At 40.7% G+C, this 21,205-nt stretch overlaps 1 protein-coding gene across 7 annotated transcripts in view; it reads right to left on the reverse strand.

Moving 5' to 3' along the window:
* Nucleotides 1-20,740, reverse strand: part of Sord (sorbitol dehydrogenase) — a 58,217-nt gene extending 37,477 nt beyond the window's left edge. For 3 of the 7 annotated variants that reach the window (XM_078049682.1, XM_021726509.3, XM_040274755.2), the window contains exons 1-3: nucleotides 20,527-20,739; nucleotides 7,418-7,451; nucleotides 1,619-1,783 (exon numbers count right to left, since the gene is read on the reverse strand). In XM_078049682.1, the coding sequence (XP_077905808.1) occupies nucleotides 1,619-1,783; nucleotides 7,418-7,451; nucleotides 20,527-20,592 (265 nt within the window). In that variant the 5' untranslated portion in view covers nucleotides 20,593-20,739. Of the gene's footprint in view, nucleotides 1-1,618; nucleotides 1,784-7,417; nucleotides 7,452-19,992; nucleotides 20,148-20,526 lie in introns of all 7 variants that reach the window. The other 4 variants (XM_078049681.1, XM_021726505.3, XM_021726511.3 and 1 more) reach the window with 3 other exon arrangements.
* Between the last annotated feature and the right edge of the window lie 465 nt (nucleotides 20,741-21,205).

Below are 21,205 nucleotides of genomic sequence, written 5' to 3' on the forward strand. Positions count from 1 at the left end.
GTTCCTCTTAACCAAAATAGTATTTTATGACCTCTTCACTGACTCAAATACAAAATCTTCTTCAAATCTAAAAATGCTGGGCAGCCTGATGGTTCTGAGTACTTGCTCTAGGGTCAGAAAGAACAGGGTGGGAATTTCAGCTCTGAGACTAACCAGTGTGTGTCCCTGGGACAAAAACCAAGCTCTAATTTCTTCATCTACTAATAAGCATAATAATGCTTACCTCATAGACTGGTTTCAAGAATGAAATAAATAATTGTCTCTAAATGTTTAACTTGGAGATTAATGAATAGCAAATCAAAAATACTGACCTTCTTATTATTGTTACTATCACATGTCCAGCTCCAAGACCTATCTTCTCCAGGCACCTTCTTCAACCACCTCTGCTTATAGCAATTGCCCTTTGACTTCTAGGGCCAGAGTCTTGTTCTCTACTTGTTGGTACTGGTATAAGTCCTAAGGTCTGATCTCCCTAACTAGATCTAAGCTCTAGGAATCATATATTTTCTTTTCTTATCTCTCTTAAAGCATCTGGCACAACACTGGACCTGGACTAAACACTTGTTAGAACTTACATTTAGCAGACCCCCATTCCATGCTTTAACTTACATTTAGAGACCTGGTCTCATAAGAACCAGTCATCAGAGATTGTTGGAATTTATGGACTTTCAACTTTAGGAAAACCCTGTAACACTACAGTTTTCTCAGCTTCCACTAATGATGAAGGGAGGCCCTGTCCTAAGAATACTAAGTGGGACACATGTATAATTTCTGATCTTGCCAATCCCCCTCCATGTGGCTTAGAGGCTCTTATGACTAACACAAGATGGCACATACTGCTAATCACTGCCTTCCTCCAAGTGATTTGACATCATCTCCAGGACATAATGACATTGTTAGCAAAGGAAAGTTAAAGCTAACAACTGGGTATGTCAAGACAATTCGGATTTAGTTCACTGGTAAGGGAACAACATAGTCTGCCACAGCTAAAAATTCCTCCCCTCAGGCAGAATGAATTAAGCAAATCTAGGGAAAATATTGGTTATTTTCCAATCCTCCAATAAAAATCACAGATTCCGGGCCTGGGGTTGTGGCTCAGTGGTAAAGGGTTTGCCTAGCATGTGTGAGGCACTGGGTTCAATTCTTAGCACCACATAAAAATAAATAAATAAAAATAAAGGTTCATCCACAACTAAAAGACATTTTTTTTTTCAAAAAATCAAAGATTCTATCTAAAGCCTTGATTCTCAGCACATGGAGGTAGTTTGTGGCTTTTGTTCCTGGAACATTTTCTCTACCTCTTTATCTGGTTTATTTCTCACTTGGCTTCAGGTATTGGGTAAACTGCATCTTTTCCAAAGGAGCCAGAGGTCTAGGTAAGACATGCTGATCACACCCTGCATTCTCTTCCACTGCCCTTAACACTGCCACAAAGGACCTGTTTGTCTGTCTGGGTTTGTCTCCTGCTGTGGAAGGTAAGGTTCACATGTGTAGAGACCAACACTATCTTGTTCATTGCTGTGCTCAGTGCTTAACAGAGTGCCTGGTCAAGAGGAAGCAAACACAAATATTATGTGGAATGAATACATGTATCAGTTAGCTGAAGGATTTTGCTGACCTGGTTTTAGGTGCTTTACCATTGATCCCACTTTTACGACTGTTCCTGAAGCTTCATGCCCCAGCACCATTGGCTTTTTCACAATAAAATCCCCAATTCGACCATGCTGCCAGTAGTGGACATCTGAGCCACAGATTCCAACAGAATGCATCTTCAACAGCACTTCTGATAAGAGAAAGGAGAAGGAGAAAAAAGTGAGGGAAAAAAACAACCCCAGTATCACTTTGAAGAGCCCTAATGATTTCTCTCTGGATAGAAGACAGGCTGGGTCCAGGTACAAAATTTAGACCACAGAGGAAAACAAGCGAAACAGCAATCCTGATTAAGTCTGGCAAGATAGAAGAGTTTCCACAGAACAAGTGAACTGTATGTGATGGGTGATTTTATGTGTCAACTTGGCTAGGGTATGGTGCCCAGTTGTTTGGTTGGTTAAACATCAGTACAGATGTTGCTGTAAAGGTATTTTTTAAGTATATTTAACATCAGTAAATTTTGAGAAGACCAGATTGTTCCCCACAATGTGGGTGGAGCTCACCCACTCTCAAGAGTAAAGACTGGGCTTTCTTTCTTTTATTTTTAATATATATTTTTTAGTTATAGGTGGACACAATAACTTTATTTTATTTTTATGTGGTGCTGAGAATCGAACCCAGTGCCTCACCGCACTAGATGAGCACTCTACCACTGAGCCACAACCCCAGCCCCTGGAGTTTCTTAAAGGAAAAGAATTCTCCTCAAGACTGCAACATAGAAACCTGCCTGAGCTGGGGAGCTTGGGCAACTTAGCAGGACTCCAACTCAAAATTGAAAAGGCTGAGACTGTAGCTCATGGTAGAGCACCTTCCTTACAAATGCAAGGGCTTGAGTTCAGCCCCCAGTACTGCAAAGGAAGAAGAAGGAAGGAGGAAAGAGGAAGGGAGGAGGAAGAGGAGGAGGATAAGGAGGAGGAGACAGGGAGAAGAAGGAAAAGGAGGAGAAAGGGGAAGAGGAAGAAGAAATCTGCCTGAGTTTGTAGTCTGCTGCCCTGCCCTGCCAACTTCAAATTTGTCAGTCCCCACACCCACAATCACATGAGCCAATTCTTTAAAATAAAATTCCCTCTTCTTCTCCCTTTCCCCCACCTCTATATATACACTCATACATATACATACATAACATATCTTATTTGTTCTGTTTGTCTGGAGAACCCCAACCAATAATCACAGTGTAAATAAGATATTATTAGGAGGAAGAAATGTGTCAACTTCTTAAAAGAACAAACTGTTTTTCAGGAGATAACTGTTTCCAGACAATTACTACTCTATCTGATTCTTGTTTATCCAAAAGAATAAGCCTGACAGAATCTCAGCTTGGCAATCCATGGTGAGCTATCAGACTGAGTTCCTCATGTTTCTTGTTTTCTAAAAAACCGCAGCTTTACTTAAATCATCCAAAGACTTCAAATGACATTTCCCTCCAAGGGTTTGAACAAAGTGGGAATTTGGTGGTATCCTTGTTGTCAGTTTTCCAAGTTTAAGATAATGATACTACTGAGCCTCTCTGCTGAAATAAGCACTCAAGGATTACAGACTTGGTCTGACTGAGCTGACCGCATTACAAATATCTCCCCAAGAAAAAGCTCTGCCTTAGAAAGACCGAGACCCTAAAGCTCTGCTAGGCTTTCAGACACTTTACACACTGCCCTTGCCACAAACTATGTCAACTTATGGAAGGTAAGGTTCACATATGTAGAGACCAACACTATCTTGTTGTTGTCAGTTTTCCAAGTTTAATATAATTTTTTTTTCCATTCTGGAGATGGGAGAGATTAGAAAACAATCAGCAGGGATCTTCCCTAGGCAACTGGGTGGCATGACCACCCCAGGTAGACGCCACACCAGGAAATGTGTCAGCTCACCCTGAGGTGAGCTGACACATATATTTATATATTTAAAATATATATTAAAAATATATAAACATAAAATATATATTTTATATAAACAATAAGAGAGGTAAATAGGGAGCCTACATCATGGGAACAAATCTTTACTCCTCACACTTCAGATAGAGCCCTAATATCCAGAGTATATAAAGAACTCAGAAAATTAGACAATAAGATAACAAATAATCCCATCAACAAATGGGCCAAGGACTTGAACAGACACTTCTCAGAGGAGGACATACAATCAATCAACAAGTACATGAAAAAATGCTCACCATCTCTAGCAGTCAGAGAAATGCAAATCAAAACCACCCTAAGATACCATCTCACTCCAGTAAGATTGGCAGCCATCACGAAGTCAAACAACAATAAGTGCTGGCGAGGATGTGGGGAAAAGGGTACACTTGTACATTGTTGGTGGGACTGCAAATTGGTGCAGCCAATTTGGAAAGCAGTATGGAGATTTCTTGGAAAGCTGGGAATGGAACCACCATTTGACCCAGCTATCCCCCTTCTGGGTCTATTCCCTAAAGACCTAAAAAGAGCATGCTACAGGGACACTGCTACATCGATGTTCATAGCAGCACAATTCACAATAGGAAGACTGTGGAACCAACCTAGATGCCCTTCAATAGACGAATGGATAAAAAAAATGTGGCATTTATACACAATGGAGTATTACTCTGCATTAAGAAATGACAAAATCATAGAATTTGGAGGGAAATGGATGGCATTAGAGCAGATTATGCTCAGTGAAGCTAGCCAAGCCCTAAAAAACAAATGCCAAATGTCTTCTTTGATATAAGGAGAGTAATTAAGAACAGACTAGGGAAGAACAGCACAAGAAGAAGACCATCATTAAACAGGGTTGAGAGGTGGGAGGGAAAGGGAGAGAGAAGGGAAATAGCATGGAAATGGAACGAGACCCTCAGGTTTATACAAAATTACATACAAGAGGAAGTGAGGGGAAAGGGAAAAATAATACAAGGGGGAGGAATGAATTGCAGTAGTGGGGGTAGAGAGAGAAGAGGGGAGGGGAGGGGAGAGGAGGGGGGATAGTAGAGGATAGGAAAGGCAGCAGAATACAACAGACACTAGGATGGCAATATGTAAAGCAATGGAAGTGAAACTGATGTGAATCTGCAATCTGTATAAGGGGCAATATGGGAGTGCATAACCCACTTGAATCAAAATGTGAAATATGATATATCAAGAAATATGTAATGGAGGGGTAAGACAAGATAATACAAATGGAAGAAATGATTTACAGTAGAAGGGGTAGAGAGAAAAGGGGAGGGGAGGGGAGGGGAGGGGGGATAGTAGAGAATAGGACTGACAGCAGAATACATCAGACACTAGAAAGGCAATATGTGAATCAATGGAAGGGTAACTGATGTGATACAGCAATCTGTATACGGGGTAAAGTTGGGAGTTCATAACCCGCTTGAATCAAACTGTGAAATATGATGTATTAAGAACTGTGTAAGGTTTTGAACGACCAACAATAAAAAAAAAAAAAAAAAAAAAAAAAAAAAAAAAAATAAAATAAAATAAAATTTAATACAGTTTTATAGAAAAAAAAAAAAAATATATAAATATAAAATATATATTTAAAAATATATATTTAAAATATATAAATATAAAATATATATTTTAAATATATATTTAAAAATATATATTAAAAATAAAGAAAGAAAGCCCAGTCTTTACTCTTGAGAGTGGGTGAGCTTCACCCACATTGTGGGGAACAATCTGGTCTTCTCAAAATTTACTGATGTTAAATATACCTAAAAAATACCTTTACAGCAACATCTGTACTGGTGTTTAACCAACCAAACAACTGGGCACCATACCCTAGCCAAGTTGACAAAAAAAACTATTGGCAAAATCCAGCAGATGTGGCTCAAGAACATTCTTCATCTTTGGTTTTCATGAACAGAGAAAGACATAGCGGGGTGAATTCTGAGATCAAAGGTAAGGAAGCCAGATGTGGTGGTACACACCTGTAATCCCAGCAACTCAGGAAGTTGAGGCAGAAGGATCACAAATTCGAGGCTAGCCTTAGCAACTTAGAGAGGTCCTAGCAACTTAGCAAAATTCTGTCTCAGAATAAAATATGAAAAAAAGGGCTGAGGATGTGGTCCGGTGGTTAAGTACCCCTGGGTTCCGTCCCAGTACGAAATATAAAATAAATAAAAAAGACTGGGCATGTGGCTCAGTAGTTAAGTGCCTCTTGGTTCAATCCCCAATACTCACCTCCCACCCCCCAAAAATTAGGGAAACATTTGAATTAGGATAACTATTTTAGAGTTTTCTCTTTTGAAGTCACCAATTTGTAGCAAGAGATTAGATCTGACTTGCTAGGGTGCTCACTAAAATATGTTCTTTCCCATTTCCAATTCAAGCATAGCAAGAGACAAGAAAATGAGGAAAGATTCAGAGAGAAGCTATACTGGGATCCTTCTGAATGCAAGATGTATGGCCCTTGTTTGGCCACCTCTGGAACCAACATATCAATAACAACATATCAGGACACAGTGAGGTGCCTCCTTCACTTCTCTGAACATGATATCTTGGTATGACTCTATAAACCCTGAAAATACATCACTTGCTAAACACTGATAGAAAGAACTATTGACTGTATCTTATCACTGAAAGTCAATAAATTCAACCGACCTTTGAGTAGCAAACCTCTAGAGCCACCAGGAAAGCTGCCTTCAATCTGATGTTCACACAGAGGCTGCAGTTCTGGGATGAGGTGTGGCAGGGTGGGGGAGGATATCCTAACTCATCAAGGACAAACAGAAAGGGGGCCTATTTGGCTGGGTATGACCCATCTATAGATACTCTAGCCCACTATTCCCAGCCTTACTTCAGGGTCCTGCAGATTATAAATAAGTAGGATTCTGGAGATGGGAGAGATCAGAAAACAATCAGCAGGGATCTTCCCTAGGCAACTGGGCGGCATGACCACCCCAGGTAGACGCCACACCAGGAAATGTGTCAGCTCACCCTGAGGGCTCACCCACTGAGAGGCCTGCAAGGAGTAGAGCAAAGGTACAGGAGCCCTGCCCCAGTGTGCTCACTTTCAGTACTTGGTTGATTTAGGCAGGGGGCAGGGCTCCTTGCAACCCCTCCCCCAGCCACCTGACAGAAAGGCTTAGAGTGCTCCACTGGCCTTCATGGGAATACTAGCAAGATGCTCTCTTTGCTAATTAAAAGATCAAGTTCTGTAGACTGCTTTTCAATGTTTGGGCTAGGGTTAAGACATGATTTGGCAATACCAATGTGGTAGATAGGGTAATTGGTCATTAAGTCAAAAGAGGAACAATTCTGCCTTGGGTTCATGCACTTTGCATCAAAAACTCCCTGAGATAAGTCAGTAATATGATTCAGTAAATTTTTATTTTCTTTACATATTTATTTACTTTTTGATACTGGGGATTGAATGCAGGGGCACTTTACTACCGAGTTACATCCTAGATCTTTTTATTTTTTATTTTGAGACAAGGTCTTGCTAAGTTGCTTAGGGCCTTCCTAGGTTGATGAGGCTGGCCTTGAATTTGTGATTCTTCTGCCTCTGCCTCCTATATCGTGGATATTATAGGTGTGTACCACCATGCCCAGATAATATAATTTTTTTCTAGTTCTGTTAATGTTTCTTTTATTTAATGTAGCAGTCAAGATAAACCTACCCATCTAGTCATATTGTAGAAAACAGACTAGGTTCTCAACCTAACAAATGCATAGTCTTTGGTTTGTTTTTAATGAAGGCAAAAGTAATAAATTTAGGAAAAAAGTGGGGCAGGGAAATAAGGCACATGTCTCCAACATAAACAAAAGGAAAAAAATACCAGTTGAGTTTTGCAAGGACCTACCATTCGGGCCTGGTTCAGGAACGGGATAGTTCTCCTAAAAAAAGAAAAAAGAAAAAGAAAAAGTAATTTAGCTTGAATAATAACTTTACCTTAATAACACTTTCCATTTTAAAACGTTAAAGTGGAGTTTCATTTAGTCTTCACAAAATTAATGTAAGCTCAGACCATACTGCTGCCGGGCTGTAGGTGTATACTGAAGGGCTCAACGAATGGCAGGCTAGAAAAACCTACTCAGCTCTTCACCACTTTTCTAACAGAGCAAATGATCCAAACAATGGCATACATCATATGTTCACAATCTTACAGAGAACCACACTGGCTGCCACCAGTGTCATGTCACAGGATGGGATACTGTTCCATGCTGGGTTCCCTCCCAGGGAAACTGCCAACTGCCCTAAAGCCAAAGGCCCAATTCTGGTAGAGACCTTCAGGCCCAGGAAGAGCTGACTTTAATTTATAACCTCATCCACTCACCCAACTTGCCCAGGACTAAGAAAAAAGTCTGCTAGATGTGCCCTCAGGCATAAAGGAAATCTGGGCTGCTTCTGGGTCTCTGGATCTGCTTTCCATATCAGAATCATCTATCCTGGAAAAACACATTCTTAGATATAAATTTGTTTCTGGCAAACTCACAGGTTCAAAAAGCAATCTGAGGGCTGGGTTTGTGGCTCAAGTGGTGGGGTGCTTGCCTAGCATGTGTGAGGCACTGGGTTCGATCCTCAGCACCACATAAAAATAAAATAAAGATATTGTATACACCTAAAACTAAAAAAATAAATATTAACAAAAAAGCAATCTGAGCCAGTACAGTGGCATACACCTATAATCCCAGCAGCTCAGGAGGTTGAGGCAGGAGTATCACAAGTTCAAAACCAACCTCAGCAAGAGTGAGGCACTAGGCAACTCAGTGAGACCTTGTCTCTATATAAAATATAAAATATGGCTGGAGATATGGCTTAGTGGCTGAGTGCCACAGAGTTTAAGCCCCAGTACTGGGGGGCGGGAAGCAATCTGAACAGGAGTGGGATTATATTTATAATCTCAGCTACTTAGGAGGTTGAGGTAGGAGGATTGTCGAATTCATGGCCATCCTAAGCAATTTAGCAAAACCCTGACTTAAAATTTAAAATTTTTTAAAAGGACCGTGGGTGTAGCTCAGTGGTAGAGTACTCCTGGGTTCAATCTCCAGCAGCACCAAAAAAAACAACAAAAAAAATAATAATAATCTGATGTAGAAGAAAGGTGGATAAGGCAGGTTTTGGTTGTTTTGTTTTTAACCTCAATTTAAAAAAGGGAAGAGAAGGACAAAAGAAAGAAGAATCAGAAAAGAAGGGAAGGAAAGAAGGCAGGCAGTCAAGAAGGAATTCCATCTAAAAATGGCCATTTTAGGATAACTGTCACCAAAACCTTCCCCAATGGAGTCACTGGTCTCATATCTGACTTTTTTCCTTGCAATACGGGGATTGAACCCAGGGACACTCTGCCACTGAGCTATAATCTCCAGCCCTTTTACTTTTTTATTTTGGGACAGGGTCTCACCAAGTTTCTGAGGCTGGCCTTGAATTTATGAACCTATTGCTTTAGCCTCCCAAAAGTTACTGAGATTACAGGCATGTGCCACCACACCCAGTTCACATCTGACATTATATATCAGAAAATATTATGTAAAGTTGTTTCTGTTATATTGGGTGAAATTTTAAACTGCAAGTTAAATTGAAACTAAAGACAAACATGGAACACTATTCTACCCTTCCACCAGTTGTGTTATTAGGCAAACTCCCAGGCACTGAGAGACGATTGATTATACAGCCTAATCTTCATATTCTTGCCTCTAGCTGTTTTAAGTTTGAATACTGCATTTGGGGTGGGGAGTTAGGGAGATTCAAACTCAGAGCAATAGTTGGGTGAACCAAGTAAGCCCTCGGTCACTGAAATGACCTCTAATCTCTGAAAAAGCCCTTTGCTCTTACCTCTCTGAAAAACCTACAGTAACTTCTCCAGGCACTAGATGGTGCTGTGCTAATAATTTTTTTTTTCCTTGGTAGCAGAAACACTTCATGGAGAACTTCAAATACTTTCCCTGTACTGCCGCCCTTTCTTTACCTTTCTCTTTCTTGCTAACTCTAATCACCTTGATAATTCAGGCTTGTTTACTGCCTCTCATCTACAGAAGACATGCTACCTGAGCACAAGCCCATATTAAGATCAGCCCATAAATGTATAAATATTGTCTACGCACCACTGTGGAGCCCATAGGTTTTACAAAGTTGTCATACAGATTACTAAAAATCCTTGCTTTTTTATTGTGGTTCTTGGCATGATGTTGGTTAAAATCCCATTTACTTAATCTCTTTTTCAGTCTTAGATTTCAGTGGTGATATGCTTTCATTTACCCAATTTCTTATCTCCCAAGGCTTCTTAGGGGTGTGACTCAGGGGTAGAGTGCTTGCCTAGCATGTACATGGCCCCAGATATAAACCCCAGCACTGCAAGAAGTTAAAAAAAAAAATGTTTTGTAGTCTTAGACACATTCAAGTTTTCCTAAATAGGATTTCTTACCTTTCTGTGAATGATAGTAATGAGAAGGTAAAAAAGAACTGAGTAACTTCTTTACTGTAGTTATGTTAGTGTTCCAATACTTTTATTTTTATTTTTTGTCTTTTCTTTTTTTTTTTTTTGTCTTTTCTTTTGGAGCTGGGGATCAAATTGATGACTTAGCACAGGTGAGGCAAACCCTTTTCCGCTGAGCTACATCCCATTCTGCACTTTTCAATTCAAGTTAGAAATACCTATCTGAAGCCAGACATCATGGGACTTGCCTATAATTGGAGTTACTGGGGAGACCAAGGCAGGAATATTGCAAGTTCTAGACCAGTCCCAGCACCTTAGTGAAGCCCTAAGCAACTTTAAAAAAGAACTAGAGATGCATCGCAGTGGTAAGTGCCCCTAGGTTCAACCCCAGGACAAAGAAACAACAACAATAACAAAATCCTGTCTGGATCTCATACATATTCTCCCTCCTATTCTTCTCCTTAAGCTCACTCACCCCCTGGCCCCCTGCCTTACACAGTAACTCATGGAAATACTCAGGGAAGAATTCTCTGGACACATAGGATCGTGCCAGGTGCTCCTTTCATCCTAAATGTTATCTCACCTTCCCTAAATAGATGTTTGCAAATAATCCTAAATGTACCCTTATTGGCCGCAGTTTCTCCACTTCTACCAGTACAACTGAATTCATTCCCTCAAAGTCTTGCATGCATGCATTGCAGCCACTGCCTCAATACAAGGAGAAATCGGGGGAACATGCCTTTTCCCTCCTTCAGCCAACCTGAGTGGGACCATGAAAAATCAGACTCTGGAATCACCTGTCCACGTGCATTGCAGGCTCCCTGGCACCTGCATGTACTTCTGGCAGTTATGTAACCTTGTTGTGCCCTCAATTTCCTCTTCTGTATAACAAAGATAACCATAAAAAGGAGAACCAACTCATAGTACATAAGTTCAGTCTTATTGCAAAAGAAATAACAGGGCTGGGAATGTAGCTCTGTAGCAGAGCACTTGCATAGCATGCACCAAGCCCTGGATTCAATCCTCAGTGCAGGAAGGAAGGAAGAAAGGAAGAAAAACAAAAGAAATAACAAAGTTCTGTAGAGACCATTATGTTATGCCATATAAGTCAAACTCAAAAAGTTAAGGAAAATAAGTCAAACTCAGAAGGTCAAGGGTTGTATGTTTTCCTTCATATGTGGAAGCTACAGAGGAAAAAGGAAAAGTGATGGGGGGGATTTTATGAAAATCAAGGGAGATCAGTAGAGGAAAGGGACCAGGACATGGGATGTAGGATGTGGGAGGTGGGGAGGGACTGGGGAGTGATATTGGCCAAAGTATATTGTTATACTGTGTGCATTTACGAATATATAGCAACAAAGTCCATCATTTTGTACCACTTTAATGCAACAAATAGAATATGTGGAAAGAGGAAAAAAGGAAATAACCAAGTTCTGTTTCCATAATACCTTACACTATGGTTGAACCAACTGTGGATAACCTTGCCCCTTTGAAAAGTACTTTAAATTGTTTGGGGGGAAAAGTTGTATTCCCATTGTTTTTATGTCAACTTTAGAGAAGTCTGATTATTCTTTGAAAGGCCCCAGTTTTCAGAAGAAAGTGAAGTTAAGATGCCAGCAGTGTTTTTAGTCTTGCTTCTGACAGTTGTAGAGAAAGGATAAAGCCACCCCCTCCTGCTGTCAGGGCAGAGTGTGAGGAAGTCAGCAGCCTGGCCCCAGGTCCTCAGCAGCATCTCTGACACCTGCTCCCACATGCCAGGCCTCCTGTGAGCCTTGTGGGGTTGTCCTGAATGCTTACAGTAAACAGGAGACCTTGTTTTGCTTCCTTCTCCCTCCATATTCCCTTTCCATTGAGTACTTGAAGGGTGTTTTGAGGGAAATCCAAAGATTTCCCAATTGATTGTTTTGTCATAAGAGGCTTTGTTCTAGCCGCTGGTCCTGGCACACTCAAAGTAGGGGGTCAAAGTAGGGGGTTGGATACTCTCCAAAGTCCACTGAGCTGGTTCCCTGCCCAGGCTCTCCCAGCTCCATCTAGTCTTTGTTCTGCTGATAACAATCTTTCTAAAATGCAAATATGCTTGCAGTCCCCAGTGGCCCTATACCACTCACATGGCAGCTACTATGTCTCCATCTTACCTCCAACCTTGCCAAACCCTACACTGGGTCACCCTCACAAGGGAGCCTTTTTTCCCTCTCCTTCAAGATCTCACAGGACATAGGAAGTGAAGCAATTGAAAGTGAGGCATCCCAATTCCTGTGGGAACTCAGGGAGACTTAGGTTTGGATGTGTTGAAATGAGGGGTCTAGGGACATCCAAATGGGTCTGTCCAATAGGCAGTTGTATTCCTAGAACTGGTGCTCAGTCATCATCTCTAAAAGAAACCTTCCCTGTCATACCAGACTAGTAAGGTAACTACTTCTTGAAACTTCCTTCCACCTAGCACTGAATCCACACAGGATAGTTAAGGAACTATTTACTTCTCAGCAGTGATAAACGTGTAAAAATTTCCTTCTAATTAAATATATAAGATCATAACCATTAATTTCTTTTGAGGATCTTTATCTTAAGCAAAAATATGAAATCTCTGAGCTCTGTTGGATGCTCTGGTCTATTAAAACATTTATTAAGTACTTACTGTACTCAGGTCTTTGTAATTGAATATTTATATGTTTTTTACTTTTTTTTTTAGAGACACATTTATTCAGCATCTGTTTTTTAAGTTGTTGAAGTGAACATCAGTTTGCAAAATTTGAGCATATTTTCCCCAGTTATCAATGTTTTTTTTGTGTAAATCTGGTTGAGGGGCTGAGGCTGCAGCTCAATGGCACAGCACTTGCCTAGCATGTGTGAGATCCAGGGTTTGATCCTCAGCACCACATAAAAATAAATAAATAAATAAAAGTATTGAGTCCATCTACAACTAAAAAAAAAAAAAAAAAAAAAATTAAATCTGGTTTTAGACTCAACTCAAAGTGGATCAAGGACCTAGGAATTAAACCAGAGACCCTACGTCTTAACAGGGTAAAAGTAGGTCCAAATCTCCATCATATCGGATTAGGCCCCTACTTCCTTAACAAGACTTCTATAGCACAAGAATTAAAATCAAGAATTAATAAATGGGGTGGATTCAAACTAAAAAGCTTTTCTCAGCAACAGAAACAATCAGTGAGGTGATTAAAAAGCCTACATCTTGGGAGCAAATCTTTACCCCTCACACATCAAATAGAGCATTAATCTCTAGAATATATAAAGAACTCAAAAAACTAAACACCAAAAAACCAAATAACACAATCAATAAATGGGCCAAGGAACTGAACAGACACTTCTCAGAAGAAGATATATAATCAATCAACAAATATATGAAAAAATGTTTAACATCTCTATCAATTAGAAAAATGCAAATCAAAACTACTCTAAGATTTCATCTAACTCCTGTCAGAATGGCAGCTATAAAGAATACAAACAACAATAAGAGTGGGCCAGGATGTGGGGGGAAAGGCACACTCATACATTGCTGGTGGTACTGCAAATAGGTGCAGCCAATATAGAAAGCAGTATGGAGATTCCTTGAAAAACTGAAAATGAAATCACCATTTGACCCAGCTATCCCACTCCTCAGTCTATACCCAAAGGACTTAAAAACAGCATACTATAGGGACACAGCCACATCAATGTTTATAGCAGCACAATTCACAATAGCTAAACTGTGGAGCCAACCTAGATGCCCTTCAGTAAATGAATGGATAAAGAAAATGTGGTATATATACACAATGGAATATTACTCAGCAATAAAATCATGGCATTTGCAGGTAAATGGATGGAATTGGAGAATATAATGCTAAGTTAAGTTAGCCAATCCCAAAAAAACAAATGTTGAATGTTTTCTCTGATATAAGGAGGCTGATTCACAGCGGGGTTGAGAGGGGGAACATGGGAAGATTAGACAAACTCCAGATAGAGAAAAGGCAAGGGAAGAAGCAAGGGGGTAAAAATAAGATGGTGGAATGAGATGAACATCACTACCCTAAGAAAATATATGAAGAAGACACGAATGGTATAAATATACTTTGTATATACATGCATAAATATGAAAAAGTGTGCTCTATATATGTAATATGAATTGTAATGTATTCTGCTGTCATATATAACAAATTAGAATAAAAACTTTTAAAAATAAATAGATTAATAAATATATGGCAGCAAAAAAAAAATCTGGTTTGGGGGAAATTTCCAGCTTTAATATCCATGCTCAGAGACTTCTAAATTGGATGCCAATACTGCATATATGTATCTATTTCTTCTTCTTAATTTGTCATGCAATTTTAGAAATCTCCCCCACACCCATATCTCTAGTTTCTCCCCTAAGAATAGAGTTACTTTTACAAAATGTTAAAATCCTATTACTGACGTTGTTTACTGCTCCTGCTGCTTTGAGGGGAAAAATGTTAGCTTTGTGTCTCCTGGCCTTTTACAGACAAAGGCATTGCTTTTTCATAACAGCTGACAGAGATGGCAATTTGCCGAACTTATTTTCCTCTTTTGAATTTGAAATTGTTTATCTGGTTTTATTGTTGAAACAATTTAGATAAAGAGAGGGGATTTCTTTGGGCTATTTGCTACTACTTAACTCCCCTGTTACTGAAGGAGTTTGGGATTATGTTATCACTGGAAATTACCTCTGACTGATAAGATTAGTTCAGATACTAAAGGGTTAAGCAGCCTGTTTCTTCTCCCTCCAGGTGATCTCTCAACTGCTCATTAGGACTATCAGTGCCCTTTAATCTGTTTATATAGAAGTAGCTGGCTATCCACTAATTGCAAAACTAATCAGGAAAAGAGACATGATGTAAGGATTAGAGATATAGCTCAGTGGCAGAGTACTTGCCTAGCATGCATGAAGATCCTGTGTTTGATCCCCAGCACCGCAAGGAAAAAAAGACACATGATGCCTAGAAGTATTCCCATTCTCCTCATTCAAAAGTCCTAACAGTAAAGCATAAGTGGCAAGGATAGGACACTTTTAATGTGTTGTATTAGATACAGTTTTTTAAAACTATTGACATGGAGTATATTACATTTCCTCAAAGAGCAAAATCTCAAGAAATATCTTCAATAACTCTGATTAATCTGTAAATTTGATGTTGATGCATTATTTTCTCTGTTATAATTAAACAATATCAACTCATAATTATTTTTCCTTTACCCTGCCATCTATTCATATAACTAATCATAAAACAAAAATCTGACTACTTCCCCTCCAGGGTGCTCAGGTCCCTGGAATGGGGAAATTGTTTTATTCCCATTCTTCTCCCTGTCCAGATGTTCATGCCTGAAATTGAAGAAAAGCTGATTTTCAGGAAGAAGGGATATAACATGCACTTAGAAGTGGTCCATGAACTGTTACTTATGATGAACTGTTATTTATTTATGCAATACATAAAGAAGTGGAGAGGTACGCTCAAAAATGGTTATAGCAGTCTGATACTACACTACATCCAAGTGCAGCCAATGCAAGTATTAATCCATGGTTAACTGGAAATACAAATAAAATTGAACCTTTCATCATAGAAATTCATGAAGCACTGTATTAAAGTGTATTAAAGTCCCAGGACATGCACAGAATGTAGTAGGCACTCAAAATGTTAAACCCCTTTTGTTAGTTTCCTTACCATTCTAGCAAACCCTAGAGCATTAAAATTATAGCACATTTGCTGGCCATGGTGGCACACACCTGTAATCCCAACAACTCAGGAGGCTGAAATAGAAGGATCACAAATTTGAGGCCAGTCTCAGCAACTCAGTGAAACCCTGTCTCAAAATGTAAAAATTTAAATATATATATAACTCATCTGTAAAGCATCTCTGGGTTCAATCCCCAGTACCAAAAGCAAACAAACAAATAAAAAAAAGCCTACCTACCACCACCAAACAAAGATTCTGCACAGAAAAACTAATTTGAATGTTTTATATCCCAGCTTCATGAATTAGTAATTCACTTCCCAATAAAAAGCACTTTCTAGGGGCTGGGGCTGTAGCTCAGTGGATAGAGTGCTCACCTAGCATGCATGAGGCACTGGGTTCTATTCTCAGCACTGCATAAAAAAAATAAATAAAGATATTGTGTCCAGGGGCTGGGGTTGTGGCTCAGTGGTAGAGCACTCGCCTAGCATGTGCGGGGCCTGGGTTCGATCCTCAGCACCACATAAAAATAAATAAATAAAGATATTGTGTCCAACTAAAAAATAATAGATATTTTTTAAAAAGTTTCACATCTTAAAAAAAAACATATTGTGTCCACCTAAAAATAAAATATAAAAATAAATTTTAAAAAAGCAATTTCTAAATTTCTCTAGACTGACCAAATAATCATAAACTATTAACAGTTGAATATGAAGTAATTGCCCCGCCCACATTAAAATAATTTGGCTAAAAATCATCTTCGTTTGAATGCCTCTAGCCTGCTGCCTGCCTAACTCCACAGTTAGCATATACTCTTGGTAATGTGCTAGATGCTGTTCTGGGCCTTTCACATTCATGATGCCATTGAACTCACACAACCAAAAGATGAATACTACTATTATCCCCTTTTCAAGATGGAGAAATTGAAGCAGAAAATACTTTGTCCAATCACACAACTTGCAGCAATAGAGCTAGAACTAAATCCCACTCTGATCCCTCACCTTAGCTTTGACCTTATTATTGTTTCCATTTAAAGACCTCAGCAAACTGATATTGTTTGCTGATTGGATGTTTGCTTCTTTTTTTAATATTTATTTTTTAGTTGAAGTTGGTCACAATACCTTTGTTTTATTTATGTATTTTTATGTGGTGCTGAGGATCGAACCCAGGGCCTCACACGCACTCGGTGAGCGCTCTACTGCTGAGCCACAACCCCAGCCGTTGGCTGTTTGCTTCTTTATGAATGTTTCCACACCTCTCCCTCCTACTCTCTGGAAGCCTTAAACTTTCTCTATTTAAAATGGGGAGGGGAAGCAGAAGGTTTTAAATCTCAGATTTTGTTTCATTTTCCTCATTATGAAAGACTACAGCCAATCTCTCAGTATGTTTATGTCCTCCCTCCCTCCCTTTCTCTCTCTCTCTGATTTAACACACAACTTATAATGCTCCCTCTTTGCTGTTACCACTAACCAACTAGCAGGCAAATTTGTTTCCTGCAGCTCCCTACTGCATCAAGAAAAAAAAGGGAGTCATATCTTCTCCACAGGCAAGAGGGATTCTGGGTTAAGGTTTTGTTTCTACTAGATAGAGTGAAGTGGCCCAGGTCACATTTTCCCACAGAACCACCCCCCTGAATGGGCAGGTTCCTGGTTTTACATGAAGCAGGAAGGCAGCACTGGCAAAAGCTGAGCCTTCCTTCCTGCTTCAGAACCCTGCAGAATCCTGCTTTAGGTTTTTGGAATAGAAATTTCCCCAAACAACTCCCTTTACATGAGTTCTTGAGGCAAGGATCATTTTTATCAGGTGACCAACCCTTGATCCACCTAAATGGGCACCGGGCCTCAATTCCCCAGAGTGAAAGAGTTTTAAATCTATTGTTTGGTGGTCTTATCCCAAAAAGGCAAAACAGCTGGGCATGTTGGTGCACACCTATAATCCCAGTTACTGAGAAGGCTTTTGGGATCTCTTCTAAATCCCAAATTCAAGGCCGGCCTGGGCAACTTAGTGAGAATTTCTCTCAAAATAAAATTTTTAAAAAGGGTCTGGGGATGTAACTCAGCTGCCCTAGTACTCATGCAGTAGCCCTGAGTTTAATCCTCAGTACTCAAGGAAAAAAAAAAAAAAAAACATGCTGGGGGTGAGGGACATTCCAATTCTTCCCCCTTCCCAGTCTTCTCTTCTGTAATTCATATTCAACCTAGCCTATGGCTTTTCAAATGCCACTAATGACTTACTCTATTATTAGGCTCAGGAAATCCTGAGTTCTTCTATAGAGAGAACAGGTCTCTTGCCCTCAAAGATTCCCCATGATGTTTCTTTCTGTCTCTATCTCTGGTTCACTACTGGCGCTATCAATCCAATCCCAGATCACTGAGCCTATTCACCTCAAGGAAGAGGGTGGATAGGCAGAAATACTTTACTGGGGGGAAGGAGCCTTATGGAGGAAACAGGAAGAAACTATGCTTGGGAAGGAGTACAAGGGCCCAGAAAGCCTGTCCTCAGGGGTGTGTTGTAGTCACCCCTGAGGAGGCACGGGCCTCTGTTTAGTTTTTGCTGACAACCTTTATGTCCCTTTCCCTCCAGTATTGGGTATTTCTCCAGGGTAATGTCTCCTGCTTCTTTCCTTCTCCCCCTACATGTTCTGCTTATACATGTTCTGTTCAGCCATCCCCAATTTCCTAATAGAGCACTATTTAGGACAGGACAATTCTTTATTGTGCAGGACAGTGAATTCAATAAACTCCAATAAAATCTATCAGCTGTTGCCCTCAATCATTGTGACAACCAAACTCCCTGATACATTTCCAAATGTCTCCTGGGGAATGGGTGCAGTATGCTCAGTAGAGAAACAAATGACTACATCACCAATCCAGGTGCATTCCTGTATCCAAGGGAACCACTCAAAGTTAACCTGTAATCTGTCATGGAAACATCTTAAACTCAAATTTTCAAAGCTAATCTCATTATTTTAATCTATTCTTCTGACTAGTAAATTATTCACGCACCTACAAGTCTTAAAACTAAACCTGGGAGTCCTCCTGGTTATGCCCCTGAACACTTTTACTGTGTACCAGTCCCACAACTGCACATAAAATTCTCATGTTTTTTAGAGCCGTTAGAACACAGTCACCTCAACCCAATCCCCATTCTAATCAGAATGGGTCCTAATGCAAAACCAATGGAGGAAATTTAAGGTGAGCTCCCTCTTAAAGGGGGGTAGTCTGCCTGAGAAGTGGGAAAGCATGAGTTTAGGAGTGAAGGCAAAGCAGAACCTGGAGTTGTAATTCTAGGGCTTCTACTTATTAGGTGCATGGCCTCAAGCAGGCTCTGAACAGATAGAGGGCCAAGGGCTAAAGGCCACTCTCAGTGAGACCTTTACTCATTGCCATGATCATCAAAGCCCTCACATTGCTACATTGTTTACTTCAAAAGTTTACTTCATATCTGTCTCCCTCAGTAAACTTGGGAGCTTTCTTCCTCCAGCGTTCTGGTCCAGTGCCTGGCACATGGAAGGTAACCTCTTATAAATGTTTGAAGGACGGCATTTGAAATCACTCTATAAGCAATATAAAGTAGTACCAATTTCCCTTCCTCATAATGCCTGATGAGGCATTTATTGTAATAAACAGTAATAGTGTCACTTTAATTCAGGACCTTGGATGGAGACTACAAAATGAGAGGAAACAGCATTAGAATGGGAGTTTGAACATCTGAATTCTTGTCTTGGCTCTGTTAACTAACCAAGCCTATCAACTTGGGGAGGCACTTTCTTCAACGGAGGAAATGGAGAGAATCCTTCAGATAAGGATTCTTACACAGATAGAAGGGAGATATACAGGGTATTAAAGGGAGTCTTGAACAAAATTGCCACCAAACTCAGTCTGTTTGCATTCTTTAGAGAGACCATCACAGATTCTTAAACTGTCAATTACTATTAATCTTGATAATCTTCTGAGTCTCTCCAATTTAGATCCTGGTGCATGTTCTTTGAAGGGAAGAAAGTGCTTAGGAGCAATAAAGATGGCTGATACCTGTCCACATGCCAAATGCCATCCCAGGCCATTTGAAATGGACTTGTCAATGGAACTGTGGCATGACCACTGGGCTGATTCAGCAGCTCCCTGAACTTTGGTCCCCTTAGCAGAGGGCAGAAGTCAGGGTGTAAAGAACAGATGTATACAGAAAGTTCCTAAAAGGTCAAGGGAACCAGATCAAAGAGGCAAATCACTGGAAAACGAACTAAGCGTGATTATCTACATTGCCAGCCAAAGCTATCATTTTCTGAACACTTAATAAGTGCTGGGTATTCTCAAGATCATAATTACCTTGCAGGGGAGGTTTTTATCAGTCCCACACAAAGGAGAGTAAATTGAAGTTTCACTCGTTTTTAGTGTTGTCTATCTTCTCTTTCTACCCTGTGCTCTACCCAGAAGAGCAGTTCTGGGCAGGTCCTAATCCAGGCAGCATTCTTGCATCTCTTCTGAAAAGTGCAATGGCAAGAGTCTGGGCTATGAATCTGCAGCTGGAAAAGTGCAATGAATCTGCAGCTGGCAAAGGAGGGGAAAGGCTTCAATTCATTTGCAACAGTCCTGGATATAGGCCACGTGCCAGTCACGGGGCTAAGTTCAGAGAGGCACAGACAATATTCCTGCCTTAATGATAATCGTTAACTACTAATCACTACCTACCCCACCCCCACCCCCACCCCCACCCCCACTTTAACCCCTGTGGTAACCAGCTCAACAAACACCTAAGGTGAGGGGTCTTTGCTAGGCTGGAACTGGAGAGCTGGGACCTGCTGGGCTCAGAGAGGAGTGAGGAAGGGTCGAGTAGGCTTCCCACCCTCCTTCCTCTTTTACCAAGCGAATGTCCCCAGGTCCGTGCACAACAAGGGAGAGGTTCTCGGGCTGGGCCGCCGTCGCCATGTCACTCTCTAGCTCCCGTGTGGTACTGGAGTCTGCAGGGCCTGTGGCTGTACGGGTCCTGTGGATGGTTCTGGTCTTTGCCCTGCAGAGGGTCCGGGGTTAGAAGTGGGAGGTGGGGCCTGGGCTCGGCGGCGCGCGTCGGCCGGGGGCGGAGCCCTCTCGTTCTTGACAGCAGGGGCGGGGCTGGCGTGCAGGGGCGGAGCTGCCAGCTCCCTCAGAACCACCAGCTGGAGAGATCCGCGAGGCCCCCTGCCTCTGTCTGCACTGTTCTTCTGCTTGGCTCAGACTTTGCTGCCCTGAAAGCAGCCTACCGAGTTAAAGCCAGCAAACCGGCATGCTCAAACGCTAGCTGAGGAAAAATGGGCACCAGGAATTTGGGGAGCTATTGAGAATGTAGATTCTCTGGGCCAGTCCCGAGATTCTTATACAGTAAATCTAGAGAAACAGTCGCTATACTGATGGCAGTATCCATGTTGGCACCTTGTCCCCTGTGCCCAGCAGAGTCTCTCATCAAGGCATAAGTGAATGAATTCGTGCATCATACTATGGGCCTGATTTATCCCATGGACCTGATACATCATTATAAAGAAATAGAAATTGTGAGAACCTTTCT

The sequence above is a fragment of the Ictidomys tridecemlineatus genome, chromosome 5 (genome assembly GCF_052094955.1).
Source record: "Ictidomys tridecemlineatus isolate mIctTri1 chromosome 5, mIctTri1.hap1, whole genome shotgun sequence".
NCBI lineage: Eukaryota > Metazoa > Chordata > Mammalia > Rodentia > Sciuridae > Ictidomys > Ictidomys tridecemlineatus.